The 27,154-nt window shown below is 41.3% G+C and overlaps 2 protein-coding genes across 10 annotated transcripts in view; one reads left to right on the top strand and one right to left on the bottom strand.

The window, feature by feature from the left end:
- Positions 1–3,618: 3,618 nt before the first annotated feature.
- On the bottom strand, positions 3,619–24,041 carry EAF1 (ELL associated factor 1). Its single transcript, XM_061996327.1, has 6 exons — positions 23,730–24,041; positions 20,093–20,187; positions 16,755–16,891; positions 14,191–14,357; positions 6,968–7,198; positions 3,619–4,489 (listed from the first exon to the last, which is right to left on the bottom strand). The coding sequence occupies exons 1-6, from the start codon at positions 23,830–23,832 to the stop codon at positions 4,443–4,445; spliced, it is 780 nt and encodes a 259-aa protein (XP_061852311.1). The 5' UTR covers positions 23,833–24,041; the 3' UTR covers positions 3,619–4,442.
- METTL6 (methyltransferase 6, tRNA N3-cytidine) overlaps positions 23,865–27,154 on the top strand; it is a 20,017-nt gene continuing 16,727 nt past the window's right edge. For 5 of the 9 annotated variants that reach the window (XR_009818733.1, XR_009818734.1, XM_061996319.1 and 2 more), the window contains exons 1-3: positions 23,895–24,339; positions 25,498–25,882; positions 26,553–26,687. Coding sequence is in view for 7 of the 9 variants with exons in the window: in XM_061996319.1 (XP_061852303.1) it covers positions 25,586–25,882; positions 26,553–26,687 (432 nt within the window). In the remaining 2 variants the exon portion in view is untranslated. Of the gene's footprint in view, positions 24,340–25,497; positions 25,883–26,552; positions 26,688–27,154 lie in introns of all 9 variants that reach the window. The other 4 variants (XM_061996322.1, XM_061996321.1, XM_061996320.1 and 1 more) reach the window with 4 other exon arrangements.

The raw sequence follows: 27,154 nt of genomic DNA, 5'->3' as shown, positions 1-27,154 counted from the left end.
AGCAGCAGCTTCAGGTGTTCCACACCATCACATCTTGCCCCTTCTCTCCCTGTAGTCCCAAGGAATAGTGTTTAGTCCCCAGAAAGGCAAAGCCAAGGAGGGGAAGGAAGATGTGTCTTTTCACAAGGTCTTTGTAATCTACAACAAATTCAGAGAAAGGATGACTACAACTAATGCCTTTCAGACATTTCAACACCCACCTTGCTTTCCTGTAAATTCCTGTAGGGCTTTGGTGGCAGAAAGCTACCTGTGCTAGAAATGATGCTAAACAAGGTACCTTTCCATTTAGTACACAACCTTCTCACATAAAGCAGAGGTACTTATCAGCTAACTAACTATTAGTTTGCTAATGGGCTTATCCTGTGAGAACAGGGTTTGGGTGTACAACATCCATAACAATCAGCTGTTTGAAATTCACATATCTGTCCCAAGGATTCCCCAACATCTCAGCTTTTGTTTTTAAGGCAAGCATGAGTAATGGTTTCTCCTTTGCTATTATACCCATCTGTGGGTGTACAAAAAGCTATCAATAATTGGGTAGATTCAAGATGTCACTCAAGATCCATTCTCCATCACAGGTAATCCCAGGCTACATTCCTCTTAGTTTCCAAATTAAAACAAAACCACAAAAACCAGATATGTATGGATTGCTGAACTTCATATATATTAATTCAAATAAACGGGCTTTGAAGGAGGCAAGCAAAGATTGTACAGCTTTGCACAGCAAACACTTGCTATACAAAGCTCTATATATATATATATATATATGCCTATTCATAAAGCAAACTGTGCAAATCAACTTAGGCAGAGTCTCTTCAAAATAGCTGTACTACCCACAGTTTCCTTTGAGCTATTCCAAGCCATGCTGAAGAAAACAACCATCTTCCTATTAGTCTGCCTTCCCAACAAAATCAGTTGAGCCGTGACTAGGGACAGGAGGGGGCCGCTTTGGTGGAAGGAAGATAGGTGGCACGTGTGACTCTCACCAGGGCACTGGGACACTTTTTGCCCCTGGCCCTGGTTTAGCTCTCAGCCCTTGGGGGTGGAACCAGAGCAGAGGTGGGTGGAAGCTCTTCTGCACATGACTAAAATTTGGGCATTGCTGCAGTCACGTTTTAAGGTGTCCAATGGGGACAAGCAGGTGACTGAGTTTGTCCCTTTGGAAATCAAGGCTTTTTATGAAAACAAAAAAGTAACAATAGATGGAATTAAGTGAATCTAATGGAATCCATTTATACAATTATAGAATATTACTCCTAAAGCAATTCTAGTTGTGGGAGAAGCCATTAGCTGCCACGTTTGCTGGGAAAGTTGTAAGGAACATCAAACCACTGACAGGGATGAAACCACTGAACCATCAGCAACCAAAGCTGTCGTCAACTGCTTCACCTGGCCGCAGCCAGCGGGCAGCTCCACCACGAATGCAAAGTCACGTTTACTTAGTTTCAGTTCATTCAGATAATGGCATTCCATATGCACTGTTAATTCACATTCAAACTAACTGGCATATAAAAGATGTGACTATTTTACATGAAGAGACCTGCTAGTGCTAAAATCCTGTAGATTAGAACCTACCAGGAATAATCAGGAATGCTTTGTTTTGCCGACAGGTTGAACCAAAACAGATTTTAAGTCAACTTATGTCTCCAGCATGTTAAAGATACAGCTAACTAATTAGAAGAATTCTGAGTTACTTTTTCTGTAAGTAATTGGAATTCCAAATCCCCTCTGAATAAAACTTGCTGCAAATCATAACAGGAATGGATAGACAATGTTTACTATTTCTTAACACAGGAAACTTAACATTTTAAGAGCCCCCATCAAAATGTCAGGCTGGCACTGGCCTTCAAACACGCTCACATGTGTATTTAGCAAAAGGAATAAGAATTGTAGCCACCCTTTCTCATCTTACAGATCTCCACATGGTTCGCCTTCATAAAACGTGTTCCACTTGCCCATGAGAAGAGCTGCGGAAGAAGTGGAGATCCCAGAGGGCTGCTGGGGCAGGAGATGTCAGGAGCTGCTCAGGACACAGTGGCAGGAGAGGATGGGCTGGTCACACAGGCATAGGGACCGACCTGCTTACACTCAGGAGCGGGCTGCAGGCCACCACATTGCTTACCAGCCCCCCTGGGCAGAGACGTGCTATAGCCTGGCTGTGGGATGCTCACGAGAAATGTGTTGGTCACTCGCAGCTCCAGGGGATGTGAAGGATGGCCACATATGGGTTAAAAGCAGGGGAGCTGTGTGAAAACAGGTCAATTTGGTTACCAACAAACAGGGAAGGGAAGAAATCTTTTAGGGAGGGATCACAGGGAAATGTGACCTGGAGTACAAGTGCAAAACAAGGCAAAAATTGATTATCTGAATGAAGCTTTCCTGCTCGCTGGTCTCAACTATAATTACATTGGCGAGTCAAATCAATGTAGCCTGGCCTTGCCTTACCCTCTTAGGTTTTGTATATTTTATTTACACATAATTAGTAAGCTTCCTATGGCATGTCCTGGGTTTTAGAGCACATGAGCAGCCAGTGAATGATAAGCAACGAAAACAAAGCACTGCTGCTGCTTTACTGTTTCAGCACAAATCATGTCCACAGAACTCGGGAGTAAGCTCCTGTAATGGGGAAATGGCATCAGAGGAATTTCTTCCCTGCTTATTCAGATCTTAAGGTGGGGAAAAGTCAGGAGCAGTATCAGTAGGAATTAGACCACTAGCTACCAGGCACATCTCCTGCACCAAGGTGTAAATTTGTACACGCTTGTTGAAGCACAGCACTTCCATTATCAGGGAGAAGCAGGGAAGGAGAAAAAAAAAAGCAAGCAATCATGGCTTTACATCAAGTATATTTCATAATTGTCTGTTAAAATATGTACCCACATCATAAAAGACTTTTTAAAACCAAGTATTTTTAAATGTATGTACAATAATGCAAAAATAAGCCTAAATATGTATATAATGCAAAAAAATAAACCATTTCATAAAACCTCCCTTCAAATGTTTCCTAGCTCTTCAACACCTTAAAAAAAGGGAAAGAGTAAAACAAACAGGAGCTAAAACACCGACAGACAGACAAAAGCAGTGCAAAGCAGAGACTTAAGAATGGAGAGGCATTCAGTCCAGCTTCCCATTCCCTTGGATGGGGACACAGCTACGGCACTATTTGTCCTATGCCAGTTTAATTTCAGTTTCAATAAGTCAACCTGGTGTTCGAGGTGCAAGCAGCTGCTTGTAGCACTCACTTTCCATGCAAGCAAAAGGAAGTTAATGTTAATCCAACTAAGCATCCTTTAAACCCCCTTAAATGGGGTGAATTTGACCCCGTTCAAGGATTTTACATGCAGTGTACTCCTGCCAAGCATGGAGAATCCCATCCAACAAACAACATGGACTAAAGTCTACCTGGGTGACTGGTGGAAGAGAGACTTCAGCTGTTTCACGGCTAATTGTTTAGTCACCTTTTCCTTCTGCATTCTCTAGGACATTGCAAAGAGGGCTCTGGTTTTACAAGTTCTGTGAGTCCACTATCTTGTGTTTGTGACAGTTTCACTGGTAATGGGGCTCCTAAATATTTCTGAAGGCTAAATCTGAAAGTCTGAGTTACATGAGACACTTCAGTTACACGAGAAAACGTGGATCTGGTGTTTATTTGGCTGTGTTCAGCTGACTGATGTATATCTTTTATCTTGCTAGAGCAACTACCCTGGGAGTACGGTTGGCTGTACATGAAATAACAGCTCTTGCTTTCAAAAGCAATCTGAGGAGGTTTCAGTATTGTTCCCTATAGGAAAGGCAGCAGGAACTGAAGCAGTATCTAACAAACTTGCTATAAGGCACTGATGCAGCAAGGTTTGAGGCAAATGTGATTTCATTATTTGTATCTTCCAACTGTTTAAAAGCAAGCCCATTAAATCAACCATAAATAGCAGTAAAAAGACATTAGAAAAGTCCCAAACCAAAGAAACCAACTTAGCAGTATTGAAACTTAATTTCCCACAGTCCCACTTCAGTGCACACACCAGCTCCTGCATGGTTTCCTTTTTTTTAGACACGCTGTAGGCTCATGCTCCCCCTATATACAAAAGTCCCCCCTCCCAAAGTCACAATGGGCTGAATATTGTCTACAAGCAGAAAAATTTTAGATGATATCATATAGTTATACATTAAACTTACAGATGATGGAAAGGAACACATATTGGCTTACCCACTGTACAGATCTGTTTAAAGTTTTAGAAGAATAAGAATATACACAAAATATACACTTAATTCACAAAGTAAACCAGCCCTCAACATCTGCTATTTTGTAGGGCTGTGCATTTCTCCTATTACAATTCCACACATGGAACTATCTCTGTGCCAGCTCCTCTTCATAAGCAGTAGGATCACTTCAAGGTAAATTAGTTCTTCATGTATATGTAACAGAAACAGCAAAAGCTCAGCCTCTAGTCATCACTGTCGCTCCCAGACTCACTCAACTGCAAGTCATTTCCTATGGAAAACAAAAAACACCAAAACACAGCAAGTGGGTAGGTGTTCACTCCCATTACATGTCAAACCAAACAACAGTTACACTTACACTGCAAGATTTAAGTACGAGTAAGATAAGAAATGAATGCAAACATCATCTGTTATTGCATGGAGCTGCTCCCCATGCCCAAGAAGATGAGGACACAGTAGGACCCAGGCCAAACCCAGCCTCCTTGGCTCCACAGCCCCTGAGCTGCTTGCTGGTGGGAGAACAGCACTCCTCACACTGGTGCTGCGGAGGGCAGTCCCAGCCAAGCTCTTGCATATGGCTCTGGGACAAGGCGCTGGGGAACTCCCTGGCTTTCTTGGCTCTTTTAAAATAGATTTGTTTGTTGTTTGTTTTAAGGCCATTCAGGTAGTCAAGGCAAGGCCCCCATACATCAATAAGGAATTATATCATTAATAAAAGGAACGTTGGAGGCTTCACAATGTAAGGCTGTCAGCTGAACAAAGAGATAAGACAAAAGAAGGCCAGAGTATGGATCAAATCTACAGTCTCAGACCCTGTTTTGCAGAGCACTTTCAACAAGGACAAGAGCAGAGTCCTGCATCTGGGAAGGAACAACCCCAGGCACCAGGACAGGCTGGGGGTCGAATTGCTGAAGAGCAGCTCTGCAGAGAGAGACCTGGGAGTCCTGATTGATAATCAGCTAAATATGAGCCAGCAATGTGCCCTCATGGCCAAGAAGGCCAATGGCATCCTGGGATGCATCAAGAAGAGTGGGGCCAGCAGGTCAAGGGAGCTTCTGCTCCCCCTCTACTCTGCCCTGGTGAGGCCTCATCTGGAGTCCTGTGTCCAGTTCTGGGCTCCTCAGCTGAAGAGGGACAGGGAAGTGCTGGAGAGAGTCCAGCACAGGGTCATCAAGATGATCAGGGGACTGGAGCATCTTCCTTATGAGGTCTTCAAGACCCGCCTGGACACATTCCTGTGTGACCTGCTCTAGGTGAACCTGCTTCTGCAGGGGGTCAGACTAGATGATCTCTAAAGGTCCCTTCCAACCCCTACCATTCTATGATTCTGTGATTTGGTGAGGTGGTGGGGATAAAAGAGGCCAAGATTCACATCCTGCTTGTGTTCTGGTAACTCAACCTCACCTTTCCAGCATTCTCCTATGGCCCTGCCCCAAACACTATTCCCCTGCAGAGCAGCTATGCAACAACTATGCTCTCTATTTCTTCATCTCCTCTCCCCTTTTATGAAACAAGAACTTGAATCAGGAGTAATTCTCCTCATGTAGATGGGTCACCAGTGACTTGAATGCTCAAGGACATACTGATCCTTGGCAAAAGGATTTTACAGGCAAAGGCAAAAACCAGTGCCTGAAAAAAAGGAGCTACCCCTCCCTGTTTCCAAACTCTCCTGGAGTCAGAGGCTTCTTGATATTCAGTGACCTAAGCAGTACTGTTGTGGCCCAGGAGAAGCTGAGAAGGAGAGAGCTCACAATCAGAAACAGGGAAATGGCAAAAGTCCTACTGACCCAGACTTTCAATTTCACTTAGACATTCATCACTGACAGGAAGACTCTCAGGCCTCAGTATTGTCTGCATTTACTTTTCTCCTTGAAGCTGGAAACGCTACATGTATCTGTATTTAAACTATCAGTTCCCTGTGTGTGGATGTCAAGAGATGTACACAACCATGCTTCAGGAGGAACTAAGAACAATTGACTAAGTTCCAGCTTCTTGTAAATGCAATCCTTTAACTTCACTGAGTTAGAATATACCTGATCTAACCCAAGGAAAAAGCAAAACATGCACACCATTTCACCAGACAGAATCTCATGGGGCAAAAAGACTCTTTAAAAATGGGTTTTTTACACTTTGGAAATGATGGAGTGAGTTTGCATTGATTCAGTGCCTCCATACACCGTAGCTGTAATATTTTAACCAAATACTTGGCACTTCAAATTCCCCTCCAAAACACGCTATTTGTCAAAATGTAGCTGAGACCAACACAGCACAAAGTAAATACTCTTGACAAAACAACACAGCTAATAAAGAGGACCAGAGACTGCATTTCTGACCACAGGACAGCCTTATGTCACTCACAGTTCTTTACAGACCTTTATCTGACACATGCAACAACTCCGCTGCTCATGTCTAAACTTCGTTTTCGCATCACAAGAATTCCCATCCTCCAGTGCACCGGATCCTCCTGCACTAATGCTTTGCTACCCACTCATTCCACTGGGAGGCCTGAATCAAGGCTCTGCATAGTCAGTGGGGACCACTGCACTGATGTCCACAGGCTCTAGCCCAAACTGAAGCCATCTCCACACCTTCAGACAGGCCTCGGCCTTCCTGTCAAACAACCCACCCATGTATTTCGGCCAGTGCAGCTCCCTGGGATTACTATTTGGCAAACCACACTTCACAGAGTTAGCCTTACATGTCAGGAAAATGAGCTTCTCCCAGCAGTAAGCCACGAGCCTTTACTTACGGAGCGTGTTCATGAGCTGATTGCTTCCCTGTGACCTGCTGGTGCCGTTAACAACAGCGTTCCTGTTGTTATACTGCTGGTGCGGTGGCTGGGAAGGGGAAACATGTGCTGGTTCTTCCCCCTCACTGCTGGAGCTTTCATCTTCACTCCCAGATGAGCTTTCAGAATCCGAGGAGCTGCTTCCGCTGCTGCTGCTCATCTGCTCAATAATTTCAACCTCTGCTCTCAGCTCTGAAATAAAAGGACATTCATCTGGTTGGAAACATAAACAGGGCCCCATGGAATTTTGGAAAAGAATGTGAAAATGCAATAGTTTTGTCAAGTATAATTTATCACACCAAAATATCTCCCATGAAAGAGAGAGGAGGGAAAACCAAAGAAATCTGAGAACTTTTGGACTTAGCTGTCACAGCTGAATTTAAAGAAGCCACAGCCTAAGTTAGTTATAAGAACTTCACTTCCACTATTATTATTGATATACTCCTGAAAATACTTCCTGCTTCATTATTTTCAACGGGTTACATGCCCTACATACAGAGTAAGTACATTTCCTGATGGAGTTTTACAGGCTACCAGACAGCCCATTTTTTAAAAGCATTTTAACCTGGAGAAATCAAAATTGTTAGATGTCAGTGACATTGATGCTTTTGGAAAACACAAAAAGGGATGAGGGGGCTGGTCATAGCTGACAGGCACGTGATTCACAACAGAAACTGCCTTGACTTCAGATAATGTATGAAACTGCTCCAGCACACAGTCACACAACTCATCTTAAACAAACTCCAGAAGCAGATGGATGACATCAGATAACTTTGCAGTGGGGCAGATGAGAATATCCGCATTTTGGGGAGTGGTAATAATACCTTAACCTGCTACAGAGCTCACAAATAGCCAGGAAAATATAGAGACTACCGTGAAACTGGGAAGTTATTCAAGTCAGACACACCCCACTTCAGGGTTTCCAGTGCAAAGAAACACTGGAACACCATAACACCATGACAACTGCATCAGCAACAGCTAGTGCTGGCCAAACAACTGGTTACTAAACAACTATTATGGTAGGTCACCCCAAATCATACCATATTGTTAAATTTGTTGTAATCATAAGTGGCCTAAAGCCTATCAGAACACAATTCTTTCATATCCACCCACAAAGACAAGAATCTAATGACTCAGTTCACTTAAGCTGGCTTTCATGAGAGAACAATATTCACATGTATGTTAAATCCTCAAAATTTAGGCTTTTGTTGTGCTGGCAGTTCTGTACCCACACTGTTGGAAGTCAGTGTTTGCCCTGGAAAAGGCACAGGCTAAAGGAATGAGAATAAAAGAGATAAGGTATCAAGTAGACACTTGATATGTGGAAGACTGATGCCAGTAGTCCAGATGTATGCCACAGCGAAGTGAAGCCCAGCTCCTCAGCTAGGGACATCCTTCTTCTGTACAGCATAGCCAGATCATGTAAAATTAGTCTGTCTTTTATGTAAAAATGGCACAATCTTAATGCTTATCTTCAGCTTCTGCAGGAATAAGCCTGGGCAACCGCAAGCCTTTTTAAATAAGACCCATTTTCCTTGCGCTGCTCAACACTATAAAGCAACAGGCAAGTTTTCAGCCTCCACATTATTTGCTGGAGAGAGTTCCTCTAGCTCAGCGTGTATTAGGTTGAGAAACTAAGTTTTCTTTTGCTGGTTTAAAGCTGTCATTTTTCAATTTCAAAGTTCAGAGCTCAATTTCAAATGCTATAGTTATACTGAATCAGAAACAATGAAGGTATACTGAAAGGGAATAACTATAGGACTAACTCCAGATGTGGGATAGTTGCCCCTATTTAAGGATAGGTTGCTCCTCCAATTTCCTAAATCTAGATCCCTGACTAGACTGCCTGTGTTCTCTGTCCTTTATTAGTATGCCAGGTAAAACTTATTCTCTCACCTTGAAGACATAGCACAAGAGACCACTGGAAGAGTGAGGAAGAATATATGATTAGGACAAGAGAAGACATTACTGTACCAAAAAATAATGCCTTTCTCCCTTACTCCCTCTCAACACAGTCTTGCAGGCTTTAAATATCTATTTCACACCTGGAGTCTGATACACAGACAAATGAGCACGTGTGAGTCGCTCTTCTCAGCCTACCCGTATTGAGGACTTAAAATTGTAAATGTTCTCCATGTCCAAGGCTAAGAAATTCACAGGGAAAGCTAAAGTAGCTAAGAATAAAGGTTCTTTCCCTGGAAAATGCCCAGATTTAACTTTTTTACCCTAGCTTAGTGATGTAAAATTTCCACATACAACTAATGACTCCATCACTAGAAGTAAGTTATAGTGATAGATGATAGTACATTGATAGAATATCCTGGAATGTAGCAAGCCAAGTCATCTATAGACCACAGTCCATATTGCAAATAGAGTTAATAAACAAGTCTAATAAAGGACAAGTGTTTGAGAATTACACGTGTATGCTTACAGAGCTAGAAGGTCTCTGGCTGAAAAGGAGAGGTGTTGACACATGGGCTGCGAATACAGCAGGCCAGAAAGCAGCATATAAACCAGTGTGAAGATGGTGAAGCAATCTAAGAGGAATAGGTGGTGAAAGGGAAAAGAACTAGAAGAATAAAAACCTAAACAAGAAGTTTGAACTCGATATAGTAGGTGAGGCAACTGAAAGGACGTGATGTAGCCCGAGGGATGGGAAAGCATGATTAGTCTGTCTAATTTTAAACAGAATTAGAGATTAGTGTCAAACTGAAAAGTGATGGTTTTCTGCTGGTGAGGCAGAAAACTAAGAGCCCATAAAAGAATTTTGGTTACAAGGAGGAAAAAAGGAGAATGGCTTGGAAGAAGTGGTAAGGCTCTCTATGATTAATACAGCTCCAGTATCCTAAGCTTCAAGGTCAGGGAAGTTAAGGGTGTTATAGATGACAGTGGTCACTGGTGGAAACATGGTCTGAGCCCATCTTCTGGTCAACTTTTGCCTCACAGGCTGTCAGCTTCCCCTCAGGTCTCTCTTGTCTCTTAATTACTTGAGCTCAGCATTCCGAGCACCTCATCTGTGCAGATGAGAAAAAAGTAATTCTTTTCATTGACGTTATGATGGCTGCTGCATCACTGCAAGTCTGTCAGGCACAACCACTGAGGAAGTGCGTTCAAAACCCTCTTATGTAACCCTGTCAAAGACAGTGGCTAAGCCAACAGTGACACCAAAGCCTCAGAGGAAAAACCTATCTGCTTTAAAACTGTCTCATTTTGCATTTTCCTATTATCTTGTTATGCTTAGCTCAGTTCTAGGTACTGAAGCCTTGGCTAAATGCTCCCTTGTGGTGCCACCAGTTCCAATAGCTGTGTGGTTATATGTGTATGTATGTGCTGAGCTAAACAAGGAAAGAGTCACACCCTCCCCAGATCTTTTTGAACCATTAGATCAGACATCTTGTGTTGATGCACCTTTAAGGTTTAACACATGACAAGAGTCAGGATGTGCAGCAGTTACTTTCAAGAAAGTCTTCCATATAGTGTAGTTGCCTTAACACCTGCCTTAATTGAGTCTACATCATCTGAATAGGCTGACATCGCTCAGGGACCCTTATCTCCTGCATATTTCATGTTGTAACTGTAGGCTTTCTTTCAAGAAAACAAAACAGCTTTACTGTTTTATACTGGCAGTCAATGCAGCTTTTAGAATGAAAAAAATTCAAGGTCTGAAATCATTATACAAACAGAAGAGTCTTTGACAACAGGGCTGTCTTCTCTATACGTTCAGTGTCAAACGTGCTAATTTTTTTCCACAATCATATCTAAGGGTCCAACAGGCTATGCAGAATTCTTAACTAAAGCTCAAACTTTATGCTGCATGAGCACCAAGGACTTTTGGAAATAAAGTAATTCAGCTTTAGGGAGAATAAGGCTGTATGCCCATGGCTGAATGCTCACTGTCAGTAACAGCATGCAAGGTGAAAAGAAATCAACTTGCTACTGGCACTCTGAGTATGCAGACTGCAGCTAGAGGAGGCAGCATTCCACACTGAAGTGCAAAAAAATTGATGGAGATGCTCTTGAGAGGCAAACACAGTGTCATGGCATAACTCTTAGAAGCTACAGCTGCGTTTTAGGTAAACAAGATCTGCTCAGATTTTTAAGCACTGATTTAACAATGTCCAAACCAGAAATATGTTTCTGTGGTTTCTTTTCCCAAGTACATCATGCTGTAATTATGTCAATGTAATTAAAAACGTTTCTGTTATGGTCAAATAATGTCTGATAAATGTTGATTATTTCATGCACATGAATGGCTGTATTGTGGTAAATGTGTGCAAATGTTCATCACCTAATGAAATGTTACCAGATGTAGCCAAGAATTCAGAAGAACAAGCTCTTACCTACTCTTTCACTCCCTTCAGGCAGGAGGACAATATAAATGCTTATAGAGGAAAAGATTCCTCTGCTGCAGGACCCAAGACACAGCCTCCCAAAGGCCTCTCAGCATAAAGGAAACAGCTGGTTCAACTCCCACATGCTCTGACTCTGTCCCCAGCCACTGTTTGAACAGCTGTGTAATGGAGTAGAGAACTGACCTACCTGAAAATTTGTTTCCCAGATCATAGAACGGTAGGGTTGGAAGGGACCTCTAGAGAGTCCAATCCCCCTGCAGAAGAAGGTCCACCTACATCAGGTCACACAGCAACATGACCAGGTGGGTTTTGAAGACCTCCAGAGAAGGAGGCTCCACACCCTCCCTGGGCAGCCTGTGCCAGGGCTCCCTCACCTCAATAGGGACACAGTTTCTCCTTATGTTTAAATGGAACTTTGTGTTCCAGCTTCATCCCATTACCCCTTGTTCTGTCACTGGACACTACAGAAAAAAGTCATGTTCCAACCTCCTGACACCCACCATTTACATACTTGTAAATATTAATAAGATCCCCCTCTCAGTCTCCTCTTCTCCAGACTGAACAGCTCCAGTTCCTGCAGCCTTTCCTTTTAAGGAAGATGCTCCAGTCCCCTGATCGTCTTGGTGGTCCTGTGCTGGACTCTCTCCAGAAGTTCCCTGTCCCTCTAGAGCTGGGGAGCCCAGAACTGGACACAGCTTAACCATCATCTGGAAGAGGAGCTACGAGAATAAACAACTAAAGGAACGGAGGAAAGCAGAAACCTGCACTGAGGTTATCTTAAAACCATTCTGAGACATCACGAGGGCCAAGTGTCTTGCCACATCCTCAGGTGGCATCAGAGGTGCTTTCAACCATCTTTTTGGGGGATTGTAAGTTCTATGCTACGTGCATTCAAGAAAAAAAACACAGACTAAAGCTGAACTTTATGTTTCTCTTTCAATGTACAAAAGGAGTCCTTCCCCAAAAGGAAAACTACTCCTTGAACGGAAAGAAAAATTTCTTCAGAACTTACAAGTCTTTGTTCATAAAAAGACATAGTTAAGGGAAGATAACAGAACTGAAGACTCTCACAATTTTTACAGTTAAGTTTTATTAATTATTTTCATTTGACTATGGTGTCATTTTATTTCTACCTTTCCCGAGTATGTTCTTATTATGTAATGGTTTAGTAATGCTGATGCCCTAGATAATCAATGCTGGAAAAAAGTTATTAAGAGCACATACTGTGAGCAAAAAGCCTCCTACTCAGCTATTTGTGCTCTCTCTTTTTGGGCCTTGAATAACTCTCTCTATAATACACCAACTTGAAGTTCTGTTTTTAGTACAAGTCGGGTATTCTTTTGCTTGGAAACAAAACTTTACAGCTTGTTTATTTTGAGGTACTTTTAAATTAAAAAAAAAATCATCAGGTGGCAAAACATTTACTAAGACAACTCTAAACACTGTTCCCTGTATGTTAGATCTTTGTAGGACAGATATCACACTAGACAAACGTAATTATTTTACTATAACATGACCTTTACAAACTGCTGTACGTATATAAAAGAGTGCCCCAATAGTTAAGCAATTTATTACACACCACAATAAAAGACATTTAAAAGTCACAACTGATTAATTTTTAAATTAACATATCATCTGTTATCTTTCTCCTTACCTATTACACAGAAAATAAAAATGGCAATGCAGCTAAGGGAACTGTAGCTAACACTCTCAGACGTTGATTCTGTCTGCTGAGCAGCATCCAGGTATTGAAAATACTACTGCTGCGAAAGAGTGAGACCAGTCAGCACCTATGCAAACACACAGATAGCTTAGCAGTAAAAATGTCACCTAGTGATTACCATGAACTGAAAAAAATACCCTGCTAAGTAATTCACATAGTCTGGGCAATTGACATGGGCTAAGTCTACAGGCAAAAACAGGTATATGGGACAGGGAGAAAGAGAGAAAGTAAAAGAGATCCAGAAAAAAAGAAGCTACACATAAAACAATCTTAAAATAAGACTGTGTCTGGTGCCAGACAAGAAACACAAGAGAATCAAAGAAAAATTCAAATGTAAAGTCATTTTGACCGTGTAATCCACAGCAAAATCAGACATTATACCAGTCTGAAAGGAAGGGCATGGGTCCTGCTCACAGCAAAACAATGACAAAGCGTTGCTTGAGTAGCAGACTGAGTTGAGCCAGTCATCCCTTCAACATACTTTAATAGGAAGTATAGCAACTATATGACAGATGTGATCAAAGCCCCATAGGACCAGTTGTGGTAAAGGGAAAACTGCAAGGTTGCTCCCTCTCTCATTCCTCCCCTACTAGCACTGCTTGGCTTAGCACAAACTACAGGCCTTGTGACGGGAACGTGGCCACCCAGCACTTCCATTCCACTGGCAAATGGCTCCAACTTTATTCAGTGCGGAAGTAACCTCTGGCCAAGTTACTTGTCAGCACAACTACATTTTGAGCCATTAGTTTTTGCTGTTGTCATTGCCTAAGGCACCCATTCAACTCGTCTAGCACTCAGCTGCAGGTTTCTGAATTCACACTTATTTTGTCATCTTTTCAGAACAGAGAAATAGTTTGGAAGAGAGGAAATCATCCACAAAGAGGAAGTTCTCTCATGCCAGAGAAATATCTGTATCAGCAGAAGAAAATAAATAATTCACTGAGATGCCTTAAAATGAGATATAAAGATGACAAACCAGCTGTCAAGTATCATTTTTTAAATCTCTGAACATTCTAACACGTTTACAGCAACTGCACAGTCACCATTTTTATTATAAAGGAAAAAGATAATACCAACCAAAACTCAGCAAACTACAAACCCGTCTTTACCTCTCTTAATGTCATCCAGCTGAGGCTCAGGTGAAGGATTATCTTTCAAAGGAGAAGTTTTAGGTCCAACTGCTGGCTTGGTTTGGGCTCTGAACTGCGAAGGAGGCTGAGATGCTCGGGCAGACTGTTGTTCTATTCGGGCTTGGATCTTGCTGCTGCCCTCTGCTCTGAAAAAAACAACCAGAGATATTCAGCAGTATTGTGCAACTGTATTCTGGTTTTTCAGTATCTTTGTACTAATGCACCATCTGTGATATCCTTTTGTATAGATCTCTGCTTCATGAACAGTGAATTACAGCTTTCCGTATGCAACGCTTGCTTTCAACAGCAAATGAGCATATACAACTACACTGCAACACCCTTACAAAATGCATTTTCAAATCCAGATGTAGTTCAGTGGTGCCACATTTTCTACTTGAAGAACAATGAAGGCTTCCATTTAGCAATTAGCATTGGTATTTTTTAAAAAAGAACAAGTAATCATCACAATTTAAAGCAACAAACCCACCCATAATAAATTCTACTTAAAACAACTGTGGCAAAAGAATCAACTTTGTCACTTGCATTTAAACCATCTCGGACTGAACTCTCCTAGAGGTCAACCAGACTAGAGCAATCCTCCTTACTGTGAAATACAGCATGAAAGTACTTAATTCCTGGTTTTCATTCATTTGCTAGTATCCCTTAAAAATAGTTTAAGCTGTTTCCTTAGTGGGAAAGTCTCCAGAATAATGCTATATACACCTAGCTATTCAAGTCAGGTCAGGTATTTTTTCCCTTTACTGAATCAATATTGTGATTCAGATTGTAGGATAGTTGATATCCTTGTCAGAAAAAAAAACCCAAACCAAAAAACTTCTTCAGGTCTCTCTACGGTACAGCATAATAAGGTTAAAGCGTGTGGTGTATTTATCACATAGCATCAAAGCCTTTGGGGTTATAGCTCGATGTAACACAACACAGAAGCAACTTCTGTGGATACTGGAGCTCGGTTTCAGTCCTAGGAGGGTCGTAGCTCAGCAGTGTGACACTTTGTGTGTATGAGCTAATCTCTGTGCTTCATTGAATTGTAGATGCAACCTCAAAAATTAAGCACAGAACCACCTCTTCGTTTATCACTGAAATGCAGCTGTTGGATACCACACAGAAGTGAGGATCTGGGAATGCACTTACCATATCACACGAAAGGTAAAAGCAGATTGTTTCTGGTATTAGTTATGGTCTTGGAACTACAGCAAGTTTTATGTAGAGTTAAGTGCAATTACTCCCCCACCAACGTCATCAGGACATTAACTAAAAACTTTGCTCCCACAGAGCATCAACAGGTTGTTAAAGATCAAAGTAGCCTTGAAAGAAAAACCCAATGTGACACTTCTGATCTAGAAGACTGAATGACTTTGCAAAGTACTATTCCTCAAAACAGGGATCCTCCATTTTTTACTACTCTGCTTCTGCTTGAGAAGGTATTTTTCACTTCACCAGGTGAGACAACTCAGTGGATCCAAACACCTTGCTGAAACCAAGGCCTCCTGCACTTTGCTCCTTTCTGACTTAAGCTTCACCCAAAGTCCAGCAGAACTTAAATTAGGAATTCAAATCTGATCTATGATGTGCTCGTATCCACTGGACAAGATGAATGCCATATGGATGGATTTTCACATCACTGACTCAGAGGTGCATTACAGTCCATTTACCTTGATCTCAAGGTGTTCTTGGTAGACTTCTGGACAATTGCTGATGAGCTGCAAGTGACATTTCTAGCAGCTTTAGCAGCTAAAAGTTCTATACTCAAATAAAGCACTGTGTTTTGGTTTGGGTTTTTTTAATATAAAACTTGTAAAATTATTTCAGAGCTGCTTCCTCATGAGACATTTGGATAACTACCTTCTCTCTAGATCTCAATAACCTAAGGCCCAGTGATACTGAAAGAATGTGACCCGCAGGCTTCAGGTACTTGCAGAGCAGCAAGATGACTAAAAATGTTCCAGCTGCACACTTTGTAGCAGGTGTGCAGTGAAGTAAGAGAGGGTTTTTGGCCTTAGCAATCCTCCTAGGCAAAATCTCATAACCATTATTTCTACAGCTCCACTCCCAGCTGAAGGCTTTGGACTTGTGTTCTACTTCATGGATCGCTGAGCCAATACAGGGATGTGTTTTTTGTTCCCTAAGCTTGTATTATTAAAATGTCATGACTCCCACAGGAAGCTGTAAGGAGCAAAACTAGAAAGTCCAACAATTTTCTTGACAGCCTAATATTTCTAAGGTCTTTTTCAGCTAGCTAGAGATTCCTGAAAAACAGCTTCCAAAGTTTCAAACCAGAAGTGTCTCATTGCAAACTATAATCATGTCCTTTCTGCAGTGGAGAATTTACTAATTCTTTACTCTTGGATTCACACTCCTATTTGCATTTTTAGGCAAGATAATAGGCCACGTAAAGCCCATAAGGCTTATTAATTGAACATCACTACAAAATAGAAGAAAACTGAGTTCTGGTTCAAAAGACAGCCTGAAAAAGAAACTCCATCAAGAATTAATCCTATCAACAGCCCTGTCCTTAGTTTTACCTTGTTTTCTTAACGTGAATGCTGCTGCTAAGCTTTTCCAGCACATATTCCCCAGTGTCATGGTTGATGATAAGCACACAGTCCTTCTGATACGGCCTTTTATTTCCTTTAAACACAGTCATTGGTGGAGTCGAACCCTGATTATCACAAGAAAAAAGAACATATTTATTTGGTTATATTCACCTACCCCAAAAAATTATAAGCACTAAGATAAATGAATACATGTATTGCTCTGACCAAGAGGCTAAGCAGTTATAGTTTAGTTCCTGCAGAAAATGTTCATCCATGAAAAGGGAAAAATACAGTTACATGCAGTGTATCAGACATTTCCTCATTGCAATATTATGCCTTTCATCATTTTAAGTGTTTCAATGGGGACAAAACATCTTCTCCATGGTTGCTATTATTTACAGTCTCAATTCCAAAATGGTAACATAACTGAATTTGCATAGTTGGTCTTGACAAATGTCAGAAATCTTCTTGACATTCCCGCTCTGGAAATCTTGGGTTTGGATAAGAGAAAGTTGTAATTATTGATGTAGCAGAACCGTTGCCTAAAGGAATTCACGTTCAATTGAAAAATAAACTGCTATGTATTTTATACATCTTTTAAAAAGGCAGTAGTCATTGTGGATTACAAGCAACTGTCACAAACTGTGTTAAGACCAGCTGCCTTCTTCAAAGTCAGATTAGCACGTAGATGCTACACAATTACACCAAAATGTCTTCTCAAAAGCAAATGGGATATTTTGACACCTTCCAGAAGGTTCCCAAGTCCACACAACGCTGCATGGAGGCATAAAAGTCTAATGTCTTGGACTGAGAAGCAATAAAGACAAACTGGTGGTGCAGGCTGGCTAACAGGTATTGCTGAGATTATGCTCAGCTGTACTGCATCCACACACAGGCTGACCCATACACCTGATCTGCAGCTCACAGGAGACAGGGTCTATGGTCTGTGTATAGCAGCATGGACAGACACTTTTGTTAAAAAAGTACATGTTACTCAAAGAGGATATAGAGAAATATGTTTGCAGCTATGAAATATATTCAGACTTCTCTGCAATATACAGCTACTATACAAAAGAAATTTTAAAATAAGTTTATTCATGCATATCTTTGCATGTGGTGTAGGAAAGCCAGCAAAATCAGGGAGAAAAGGAGAAAAAAAGCACTCTTCTACATTGTATTCTGAGTAGTAAAAATGAACAGTCATATTTTAACCACTCAAAAGCAATTCCTATTTGTCATATTCCTAATGAACAGATTATGTTTGAATTTAAAATTACTTTGGAATAGCAAGAGTGAAAAATCTGAATTCCCAAAGACACAGTAAGAGATGCAGATATGATTGAGAAAAGATGTTTCAAGAAAGTCTAGTCTTCAAAGGCATTATTACATTTTTATCATTCTTGCATTTAAGAGAGGAAAGCAACAATTAAGAGAACAAAAAGCAAGCTGAAAGTCAAATCCTGATCACTGTTGTCAACTAAGTCAAGAAATGTATACTACACAAATTTAATCAAAGCTGATCAAAGTCTGTCGGCTATCATTTTGCTACCCAGAAGCTCCTAAATCAGTAATGACTAACTTTGGCTAAAAAATTAAGCAGAAATGGAACCCTGCTTAAGGAAATTATCAGCCCTACTCTTCTACTTCAAATGAGATGTTTAGGTTTTATGCTAGTGCCTAAATAACATAGGCTTACAGATTCTGTTGATTATAGGACTGAATAAGCAGGAAGGTGAAACAGGTGATATTTAATAAATTTGTTTCCACACATGAGGGTTAACAGAAATTCTATGCTTCCCCAACCATGACTCAATCAAATACTAAAGCCACTAAATCCACATGTAGAAACAGTACTTCAATTTATGCAAGCAGAAAGGGACACCTTTCTCCACCATCTCCACTGAACAAGGTACCAGAGATATCCTCAGGGATCAGGCAATTTGAAAAAACATCTTAGAATCTGTATCCTATCCAGTTTTTGGGCAACTGAACACCAAAGTAGGATCCAAAAAATTCAGTCAGTCTTGTCAAGGTGAAACAATCTCAAAACTTCTTATTTTTTTCCAGAATACTCAGTGTTTTCCAGCTATCAGAACACAGGCAGCACTGCCTTGGAACAACACACGTACAGTGGCTGCATTCAGTGAAGTTTAATGCCTAAACCTCTGAAGCACACTATGAGCTTAAAGCTATTCCTACTCATGGGAAAACAATCAAATCAAACTTATCAGCACGGTGAGTCAGAAAGGGACATTACAAGTGATGTTGTTCAACACAAAAGTTGAATGAACACCGCTGTTCCCAGTCAATCCAAGATGAATGCCACTCCTTTTAATCATATTGTTAAGTGCTCTCAAATAGCACTACCATGCTCATCATTTTTTATAGAGAAAACCCAGTACATCACCTCCTGTGGCACTAAAAGTGATCAAAACCCTATAAAATCAGGAGCAGGGGGAAGTGGGTTAAAGCCTCATTCAGTGAGAATTATTGCAGTACCATCACCTACCAGTTAAAACCAACATGCTAGAACAAACCATACCAAAAGGATCTGACACACAGCTTTCAAACTGGCTGGTGCCCCCCTGCAACTACCAAACCCATCAATGTCTGTGAATTCTGGTTTATTGGCTTTACACATATCATTAACTTCAGCTAATAAACAATTGCACTTCCAGTATGCAAGCACTTTCTTTTGTTTAGGTAAGGAAACCACTGAGCCTGCAATTACAAAACAGTTGCACCTATAAACAGTTTGATCACTTGTTTTACTGCTGTTTGACTGTCATCCTCACACAGTAGAACTTTACGGCATAATTTGAGGAGGAAGTGGATGGGAAACCACTTCATTGTCACCCATCAGAACTGCCTCCCTTGCTTTCACTGACAAAGCTAAAAGAAGGGAACTCTCTATGACATCTGTACATGTTTTAGTATCAGGTAGAATATGCTTACAGGCCTACTTGTGGCTTCTGAACATCAAATCTTAATGAAAACACAACCTTTATTCCATAAGCCAGACCACTAAAAATAGATGGAAACCAGGTATGTAGCTTCAGATAACAGTAAAGGTCTTCTTGTTACTCCAAGAGTAGGAAGGAAGGAATCAAAAGTAAAGAACAGACTTTAACCTTAGACACGAAACATTCTTTTAGAGTCAGTTGTACAGTCCCTTCCAAAGGTAATGCACTACAAGTCTGCCTGTTCAAATATTGAACCCACTCGTATTAACAAAGATGAAAGTGAAAATAACATTTACATTACACTGTTAACTACCTTGCAAATTTGTTGGAGAATAAACAAGGACACATATCTAATAAACTTACTGGAATATGTGGCAAAGTGATTGTTACGTCATCTCCTTTACCCACTTGGAGGTCCCCTTCACAAGATGTATCAATCGACGCTGGTTTAAAATCATCTAAACAAGGAAACAATTGAGATTACGTTTCTTAAAGAGTTTTCAGAAGTGTCTTTCTGCCCTGCAAAGAGTCACCGAGCTTTAATGTCATTATAGGGAATGTTAAAATACATGCTAGTGTTTACAGCAGGGGAAGGATAACACACCAGTGCAAGGTGTTTACATTTGGTGACCCAGTCATATGATGATACCAGATTCTTAGCTGCCTTGTTTTTTAAAATGGGAGTAAGGTTCTAGACCTCATGCTTGAAGACCAAAACCAGACTTCTCCAAACCTCAGGCAGAGTGACAATTTTGTAAGCAAGTGCAAAACTTTACCGTGCATCTCAAAAGATTATCAGGTTAAAAACCCAGGGCTTTAGTGGCTCCTGACAATTCCAAACCTAAAGACTCTTTGTGACAAAGACAAATTTAGTGACATCATTTAGTCTTCCTCATATTTCTGGCTATTTAACAGCCACTTTGCCTGCACAACACCTCCTCAAGGGTAGAGGAGACCCAAAATTTCACTTATGAGGGGGGAAAAAAAAAAACAAACCCCAAAAGAGGTGCTGATCTTACTTCAGCAGGCTCCACACTAGTCCAAAGCCGCTCTGGATAGAAAAATGTAAGGTGAGACACTGTAATGGCTTAAAACTAATTCTAGTTCTAAGTATTTTTGCTGTACTGTATAAAATGCTTTGTCTCCCAAACAAGGCATTCCTGCTTAGTGGATTTACTTGAACTAAGAACATTTAAGTTAAAAGCATTTTCCCCTCATTATTCTGCTGTGCTGATGAGCCATTAAGAACACACAGAAAAAAAACCTATCAGAACCTGTAATATTTTGACAAGATAATTGAGAAAAAGTGAAATATGATTAGACAGATATAGATTGCTTTGTTTGTTTTTCCTCTATTCCAATCCAGCATCTCTGGATACAAAGATGTGCAATCATCTACATGATTAAGGTTTTAAATTACTGGATGAGTTAAAAAATCAATATCTCAGAACAAATTTTAAATAGAATTCCACTATGAAAAGCACATTTGCAGAAAAAAATCCTCATCTTGCAACAAACTCTCACTGAGAAGATGTTGATGTTTAATTGAGTTTTACTTTGACAGCACAACAAGCAGAATCAAGCATGCTTGACTTAATCCTCATGTCTTAACTGCCAGACCAAACCATACCCTGCATTATCATCTGGGCAATCTATTTCTAGCTATTGTTTCCCACCTACTTGCTAAATAAAACAAAGCAACAGTACAAGAGCTAGTGTCTTTGCCAAAAGGGGATCAAGACTTTCAACAGTGCAGGCACTAAAATAGAAGGAGTATCACCATTACATTTCTTAGGTATCAGCAAAATATAGTTACTCTAAACAAATCCTCAAGAAATTGTTTATGTCTGGTTAGCTTACTAAGTTGTAGGTGCTTGGCCAATCTTGCTGTAGATCAAGTGCACATATATCCCTCCAAATGTACCCACAGTCCTTTTTCCAACAGTCAAATGTTTTTAAGATGTGTTTTCCAGAGATAATCCACTTTTCCAGTACAGTGTTTCATAAACAGTACAGAAAGAAATTAAGTATTTGAAGAAGGCCGAAACAAATTTAGCCTACAAAATCCTCTTATTGTAGTTTGTGTGAAGAGGATTACGGTGACAATACAATGCTCAGATTCCAGATAAATCATTCCAGTTCAACAGTTAGAAAAAAAATTATAACCAGCAGATCTCACTTGGAAGTCATGGATGGAAAACACTGCAAACAAAAAGCTCTTTTGAAATAAAACTGCATGATTCCAGTTGTCGTCTAAACAGTTTGGGCTTTGCAATCCCTTAAAGAAATTGATTACTGAAGCACTTTTGATTGCAGAAGTTCAATTATCTTTCTCTCTGGATATGGCTTGGGCATATTTTGTACACTGACAACAGTCTCATTCATTTGACAGTTGGGCTGTTTTAAAATTTTAATTTACAAATGGAGATTTGCTAGTGTGTTGGTGCTGGACAAAACTGTTCAGTGTCATGTATGAACAGTTAAATGTACCAAACATACTGCATGGTATTTTTTAGCATGGTGGAGTTATGTATAACTGGAGGGGTGAAACACAAAATTTAAGTGTTAATCCACCAGACAGGGTTTACTATTGAGCAAAATAGCTTTGCCTCAGCCATTGACCATCTGCTTGAGTAACAGCTCAATCTAGAAAGCTGCTTTCAAGTTGCACTTGGGTGACTAATATCACTGAAATGACTTACTTGCAGTGTATGAATACAACCATGAGAATGGGCCTAGGATTATGCATCATAAACCAAAAAATCCTACTGTTAACTGTATAAATTCCCAACCTTAATACAAAGCAACTGAAATACAAGTTTAGTATTAGTTTAATTTACTGTTGGTGATGTACGACTCGTCTTAAATCCTAGACTCATTTAGAGGAAGAAAAAGCAGTTTCTTGCCCAGGGAATTCAAATAGAGAGATACTGTGAGCTCCTCTTCAAAACAATCTTCTAATATGAAATTAACTGTACACACTGCTAAATAGAGCAGCTGGAATAATACCTAGTGTCTTTAAAAAACCCCACATATTCTTCAAAAACTTTGTAATTGCTGCTCAAGATCCTACCTCAGGATTTATCTTACACTTATTAGGCAGTATCATACATATCCGTGTTATTTCTGCTCGCCTCCCTGGGAAGTGACTTCTTACAGGTGGCTGGGGGCACAGCCAGGGACAGGGCTGCTGGGTTACACGTAAAAATAACTAGTTAAAAATCAAACTGCAGGTGCTTGAGCTGCCAACCAGCCATGCTCTTCAGACACTCTCGCATGGCCGAGGCCTGCGGTGACCTGTCCTGCAACTGCCATTAAAACAAAATACAGTGGCAGGCCACCCCCTCAGGGAGGGGATCGCTTTCTGCTCCTAAATGATTAGCGAAAAACTTCACAAGCTGTTGGTCCACTCAAGCTGGCTTGCCTCATTCAAACCTCCCCACCACTGCTCTCAGCCAACATCCACCTTCCCCTTCTCCCCTCAGCATAGGACACCTCTGTGGGGAAAACATGCAGAGGGGCTGAGGGACGACGGGCGCTTGGGGGGAGTGGAAAAGGGGGAGAAGAGCGCTGTGGGGGCCGGGAGGGAAAAGGGCGTTAGGAAGAAGAGAGGGAAAAGGGTCAGAGGAGAGTTAGCGGGGAATAAAGCCATGGGGTGCCGGCACGAAGGAGGCAGTGAGGAACAGCAGGAGGGCAACAGGAAGGCTTCACCGTGGCAGGCCGCAGGCCCCCGCAATCACTGGGGACCGCATGGCCCTTAACGACTAAGAAGCCGCGGCGGGACCTCGGGAGGAAACCTTGGTGAGGATGGCGGAGCAGGTACTGCTCCTCGCCCGAGGCCCGCCTGGCAGGAACGGATCCCAGGAGAGGGGGCTCGGCGGCTGCGGCAACAGAAGCACCGCCGAGGCAGGCAGCAAGGGACGGGACGCGGGGAGCGTTAGGAGAGGAGGGAGTAAGGCGGCGGCAGGGCCCGCCGGGAGGGAGGAGGGGTAGTGCTCACAGCGGATGGTGTGGAAGGAGGCCTTGGGCCGCCGCTCGAAGCTCTCGCCCAGCTGCAGCGGATGCTCTTCCTTGTCCAGCAGCGAGTTCGCCGAGCCGTTCATAGCCCCGTTTCCCGTCCCCTCCCCTCCCAGCCCGGCCGGTCCCTTCCTCTCCTCCGTGCGCTGCCTCCTGGCGCCCTTCCGGGGCTCGAGTGCAGCGGAGAAAGTGCTCCGGGGCCGGCGGCGGATACAGCGAGGCGAGGAGAGGTCGCTGGGCTGATCAGGGGCTGCTGTACCTGCGGAAAGGGCGCGGGTCCCCGGAGGGACGTCCCTCAGAGGAGAGGTGGGGGCCCGGCGCTCCCCGCCCTCGGTAGGGCCGGGCCGGACAGGAGGGGCCTTCGCTACCGGGAGAGTGGGCTCGGCCGTGGTGGCCGCGGCTGGTCCGAGGGACGGCCCTTGGCGGGAAGTCTTCCCTGTGAGGAGACCGGGGGCTCGCACAGAAGTATATGCTTGCGGTCTTACGGCTGGATTAAACACCTTTAAATGGCTCTGTAGCCTAAACACAGGCTGTTAAAACTGTGTATGTTATCGTGATAAATTCCCACCGCAGAGTTTTCTGAGCACAAATGGGTCAGTGAAAGGATTAGCTTGGATTTTATTTTTGTTTTCCTTACCTCATTCTCTGAAGAAATATACACGTTAATGTTTTTGGAGAGTGCCAAGCATACAGTAGGGGTTTTTCTGATTAAGACTTCCAAGGGAATTTATTCTTTGTAACTTTTTCCATTGTTTTTTGAGGAAAAATAGGGGTGTCTGTCCCCTGAGAAACTGGACAAAATTTTTACAGTTTGTTATTTTGTATGCACGTGTTTGTATTTTATGTTTGTTTATATCATGTAAGATAAAATACGTAATTGAAGCACTATTTTTTTTCTTTAGGCTGGATATTGTTGGGTTTTCACATTTCCATTTTGGTAAAATGACACCAGTGCCAAGTTCTGGGCACTAACATACAAGAATGACATATTTTTGGCAACTTGGGCTTCCCTGGGAGTTACGAGGCTGTGCAGGATTTAATTCATGTGTGTCACTATCCAGGATCTAGAATTTTGTGGCAAGGCAGAAGTCAGAATTAGTTTAACATCAGAGTAAAGATTTGGATCCCTTTTCGGCCTACACAGAACTCTTTTCACTGCTTTGGTTTTTTTCACTTCTGAAAGTAAAACTGTATATTTAAAAACTGGTGTGGATGATCAGGAAGAGGGAGTGAAAGGAGTGCTGACACAGGCTGGCTCCATGCAGTTTGGCCACAGTACTGTTTTTGATGTGTGAGTGTCATGGTGTTATAAATGCTGGTGTTTTCTCACAGAAGTGCAAGCAGGAAATAGAAATGCTAACATTAATGCAGTTTGGTTCATCAACTTTAATGGTACTTTTAAATGTCACTTGTTTTTTTTTCTGTTAAGAATTTTTTTGAGATGTTCTAACTGGGGTTAACAAGAAACAAACCTCTTTCTTTTTCAAGTCGGTTTTAATAAAAATAAGCTTAGGGCTGCACCATCTTTCTCCTGTTAGGTAGCTTTCTAGGATGCAGGGGGAAGACCAGCAGACTCTGTTAAAGTGTCTTTAACTTTGACATCAGTGTGATATCATATACTGTTGATAGTGTAGATGGAGCATTTCTTGAAATTAAGAGAAATCTGCTGGCATTGCAGTCCATCAGGTAGGACAGATCACCATAAAATCATAAGTGCACACTCTGACTATCATTTTTTCTTCTCCTTCTAGATCCTTGGTTGTTTTACCTAAGTTAAGTGATGGAAACATACACTAAAGAAAAAAAAGTCACCCTTTGGTCTTTGACATTCATATTTGTATGAAAGAATCTAGTATGTCCCAAGAAAAGACATCAGACAATTGCTTAAATATAATAACACCATCTACTGAAGTTGGTGCTTGCCAAATAAAGGGCCATAATGCAAGAATCCTTAGCCCAGAAGAAGCTGAGAAACTGGCAAATGATCGTGTTTTAGTGTCTGAGTTCAAACAACTGAAATTGGAGAAAGAGGCACAGAAGAACTGGGATCTATTTTACAAAAGAAACAGCACCAACTTCTTCAAAGACAGACATTGGACAACCAGAGAGTTTCAAGAGTTAAATGCATGTCGAGAGGTAAGATCTGTATGCTTCCTCTGTAAATAATGGGATTGATTATTTACAAGTGATTAAATAATACTTCTTACAATGCTGCTAGGGTAAGAGCTGTCACGTGTGAAGTTTTCAGTGCCCTATGTAGTTTCTCTTAATACCAGAGATACTGCCTCAGAGTCAGATGCATCAGTTTGCTTTCATTTTATAATTGACCCATACTGGATACTAGGAAGGAAATATGGAATATTTGTTTTGTGTTGTAAATAGACAGTCTCTCTGTGATGTGACATTTTCATATGCATGTTGGTGTACTTCAAAACACTACTTAAAAAGGACAGCACCCAGTGTTATAGGCAAATTGCAGAACATTGTTAAGGGCAATAGCCAGATGCATCTCTTGCTTATTATAGCTGAATGAAAGACAAGACAGAAATGCTACAACAAGCTGTTGATTACTTAAGGGATAGATGACTAGAGAATTTTTACTATATTCTAAAAATATTTGTAATTTTGCAGAAATCAATATTTCTATTCTGCCGTGTCAGATTATCCAAGAGGTACCTACTTGAGTTTTTGAATCAGTCGTAATTAAAATTGATTATAGCTTTTAAAATGCTGATTGATCAATCTCTGCTCATTTTGTGAGGAAAACAAAAATAATATGTTTTGGTTTGGATTTATTCCTCCCCAGTTTGCAGCTCAGAAACTGACCATTCTGGAAGCAGGCTGTGGGGTTGGCAACTGCTTGTTTCCACTCTTAGAAGAAGATCTGAATATTTTTGCATATGCCTGTGATTTCTCACCTAGAGCTGTTGAATATGTGAAGGTTGGTGTGATATTTGGAACTTCTTTTAGTGTCTTCAGAAGCTTCTGAAATTAGGAATGACTGGAGCAACAGACTTCTCTTGCCCTCCTTTTTGTAAGAAAGGTGGGATAGCTTTTGCCAAAAAATGGAGACTGATCCATTTCTTGCTCCTATACAAGAAGCCAAATCACAGCTCAAGACCTAGTTTTTCAGTGTCAAATTGTAGCATTATGGTAATATGTGTATATTACTTGAATTATTTGTGAAGACTGTTTTTTGGGAGCACCACTATGTCTCTGCTGACTGTGCAGTACAAGGAAAGTTTGTTTGGGATGAAAGCTTGCCCTGGATATTTGTGAATCTTGAAAACAGAGTCATGAAGGTTATTGTTAAGGAAATTTGCACCCTGATTAGAAATAGATATGTTTATGGTTATTCATAGGTGGGTGGTACTGCAGTCCATAGTTCCGTCTTCTAGCAAGGCTGTT

Source organism: Colius striatus, chromosome 5, assembly GCF_028858725.1.
Source record: "Colius striatus isolate bColStr4 chromosome 5, bColStr4.1.hap1, whole genome shotgun sequence".
Lineage (NCBI taxonomy): Eukaryota > Metazoa > Chordata > Aves > Coliiformes > Coliidae > Colius > Colius striatus.
Note: the sequence above shows the minus strand (reverse complement) of the source record. Positions and strands in the feature narration are given on the sequence as shown.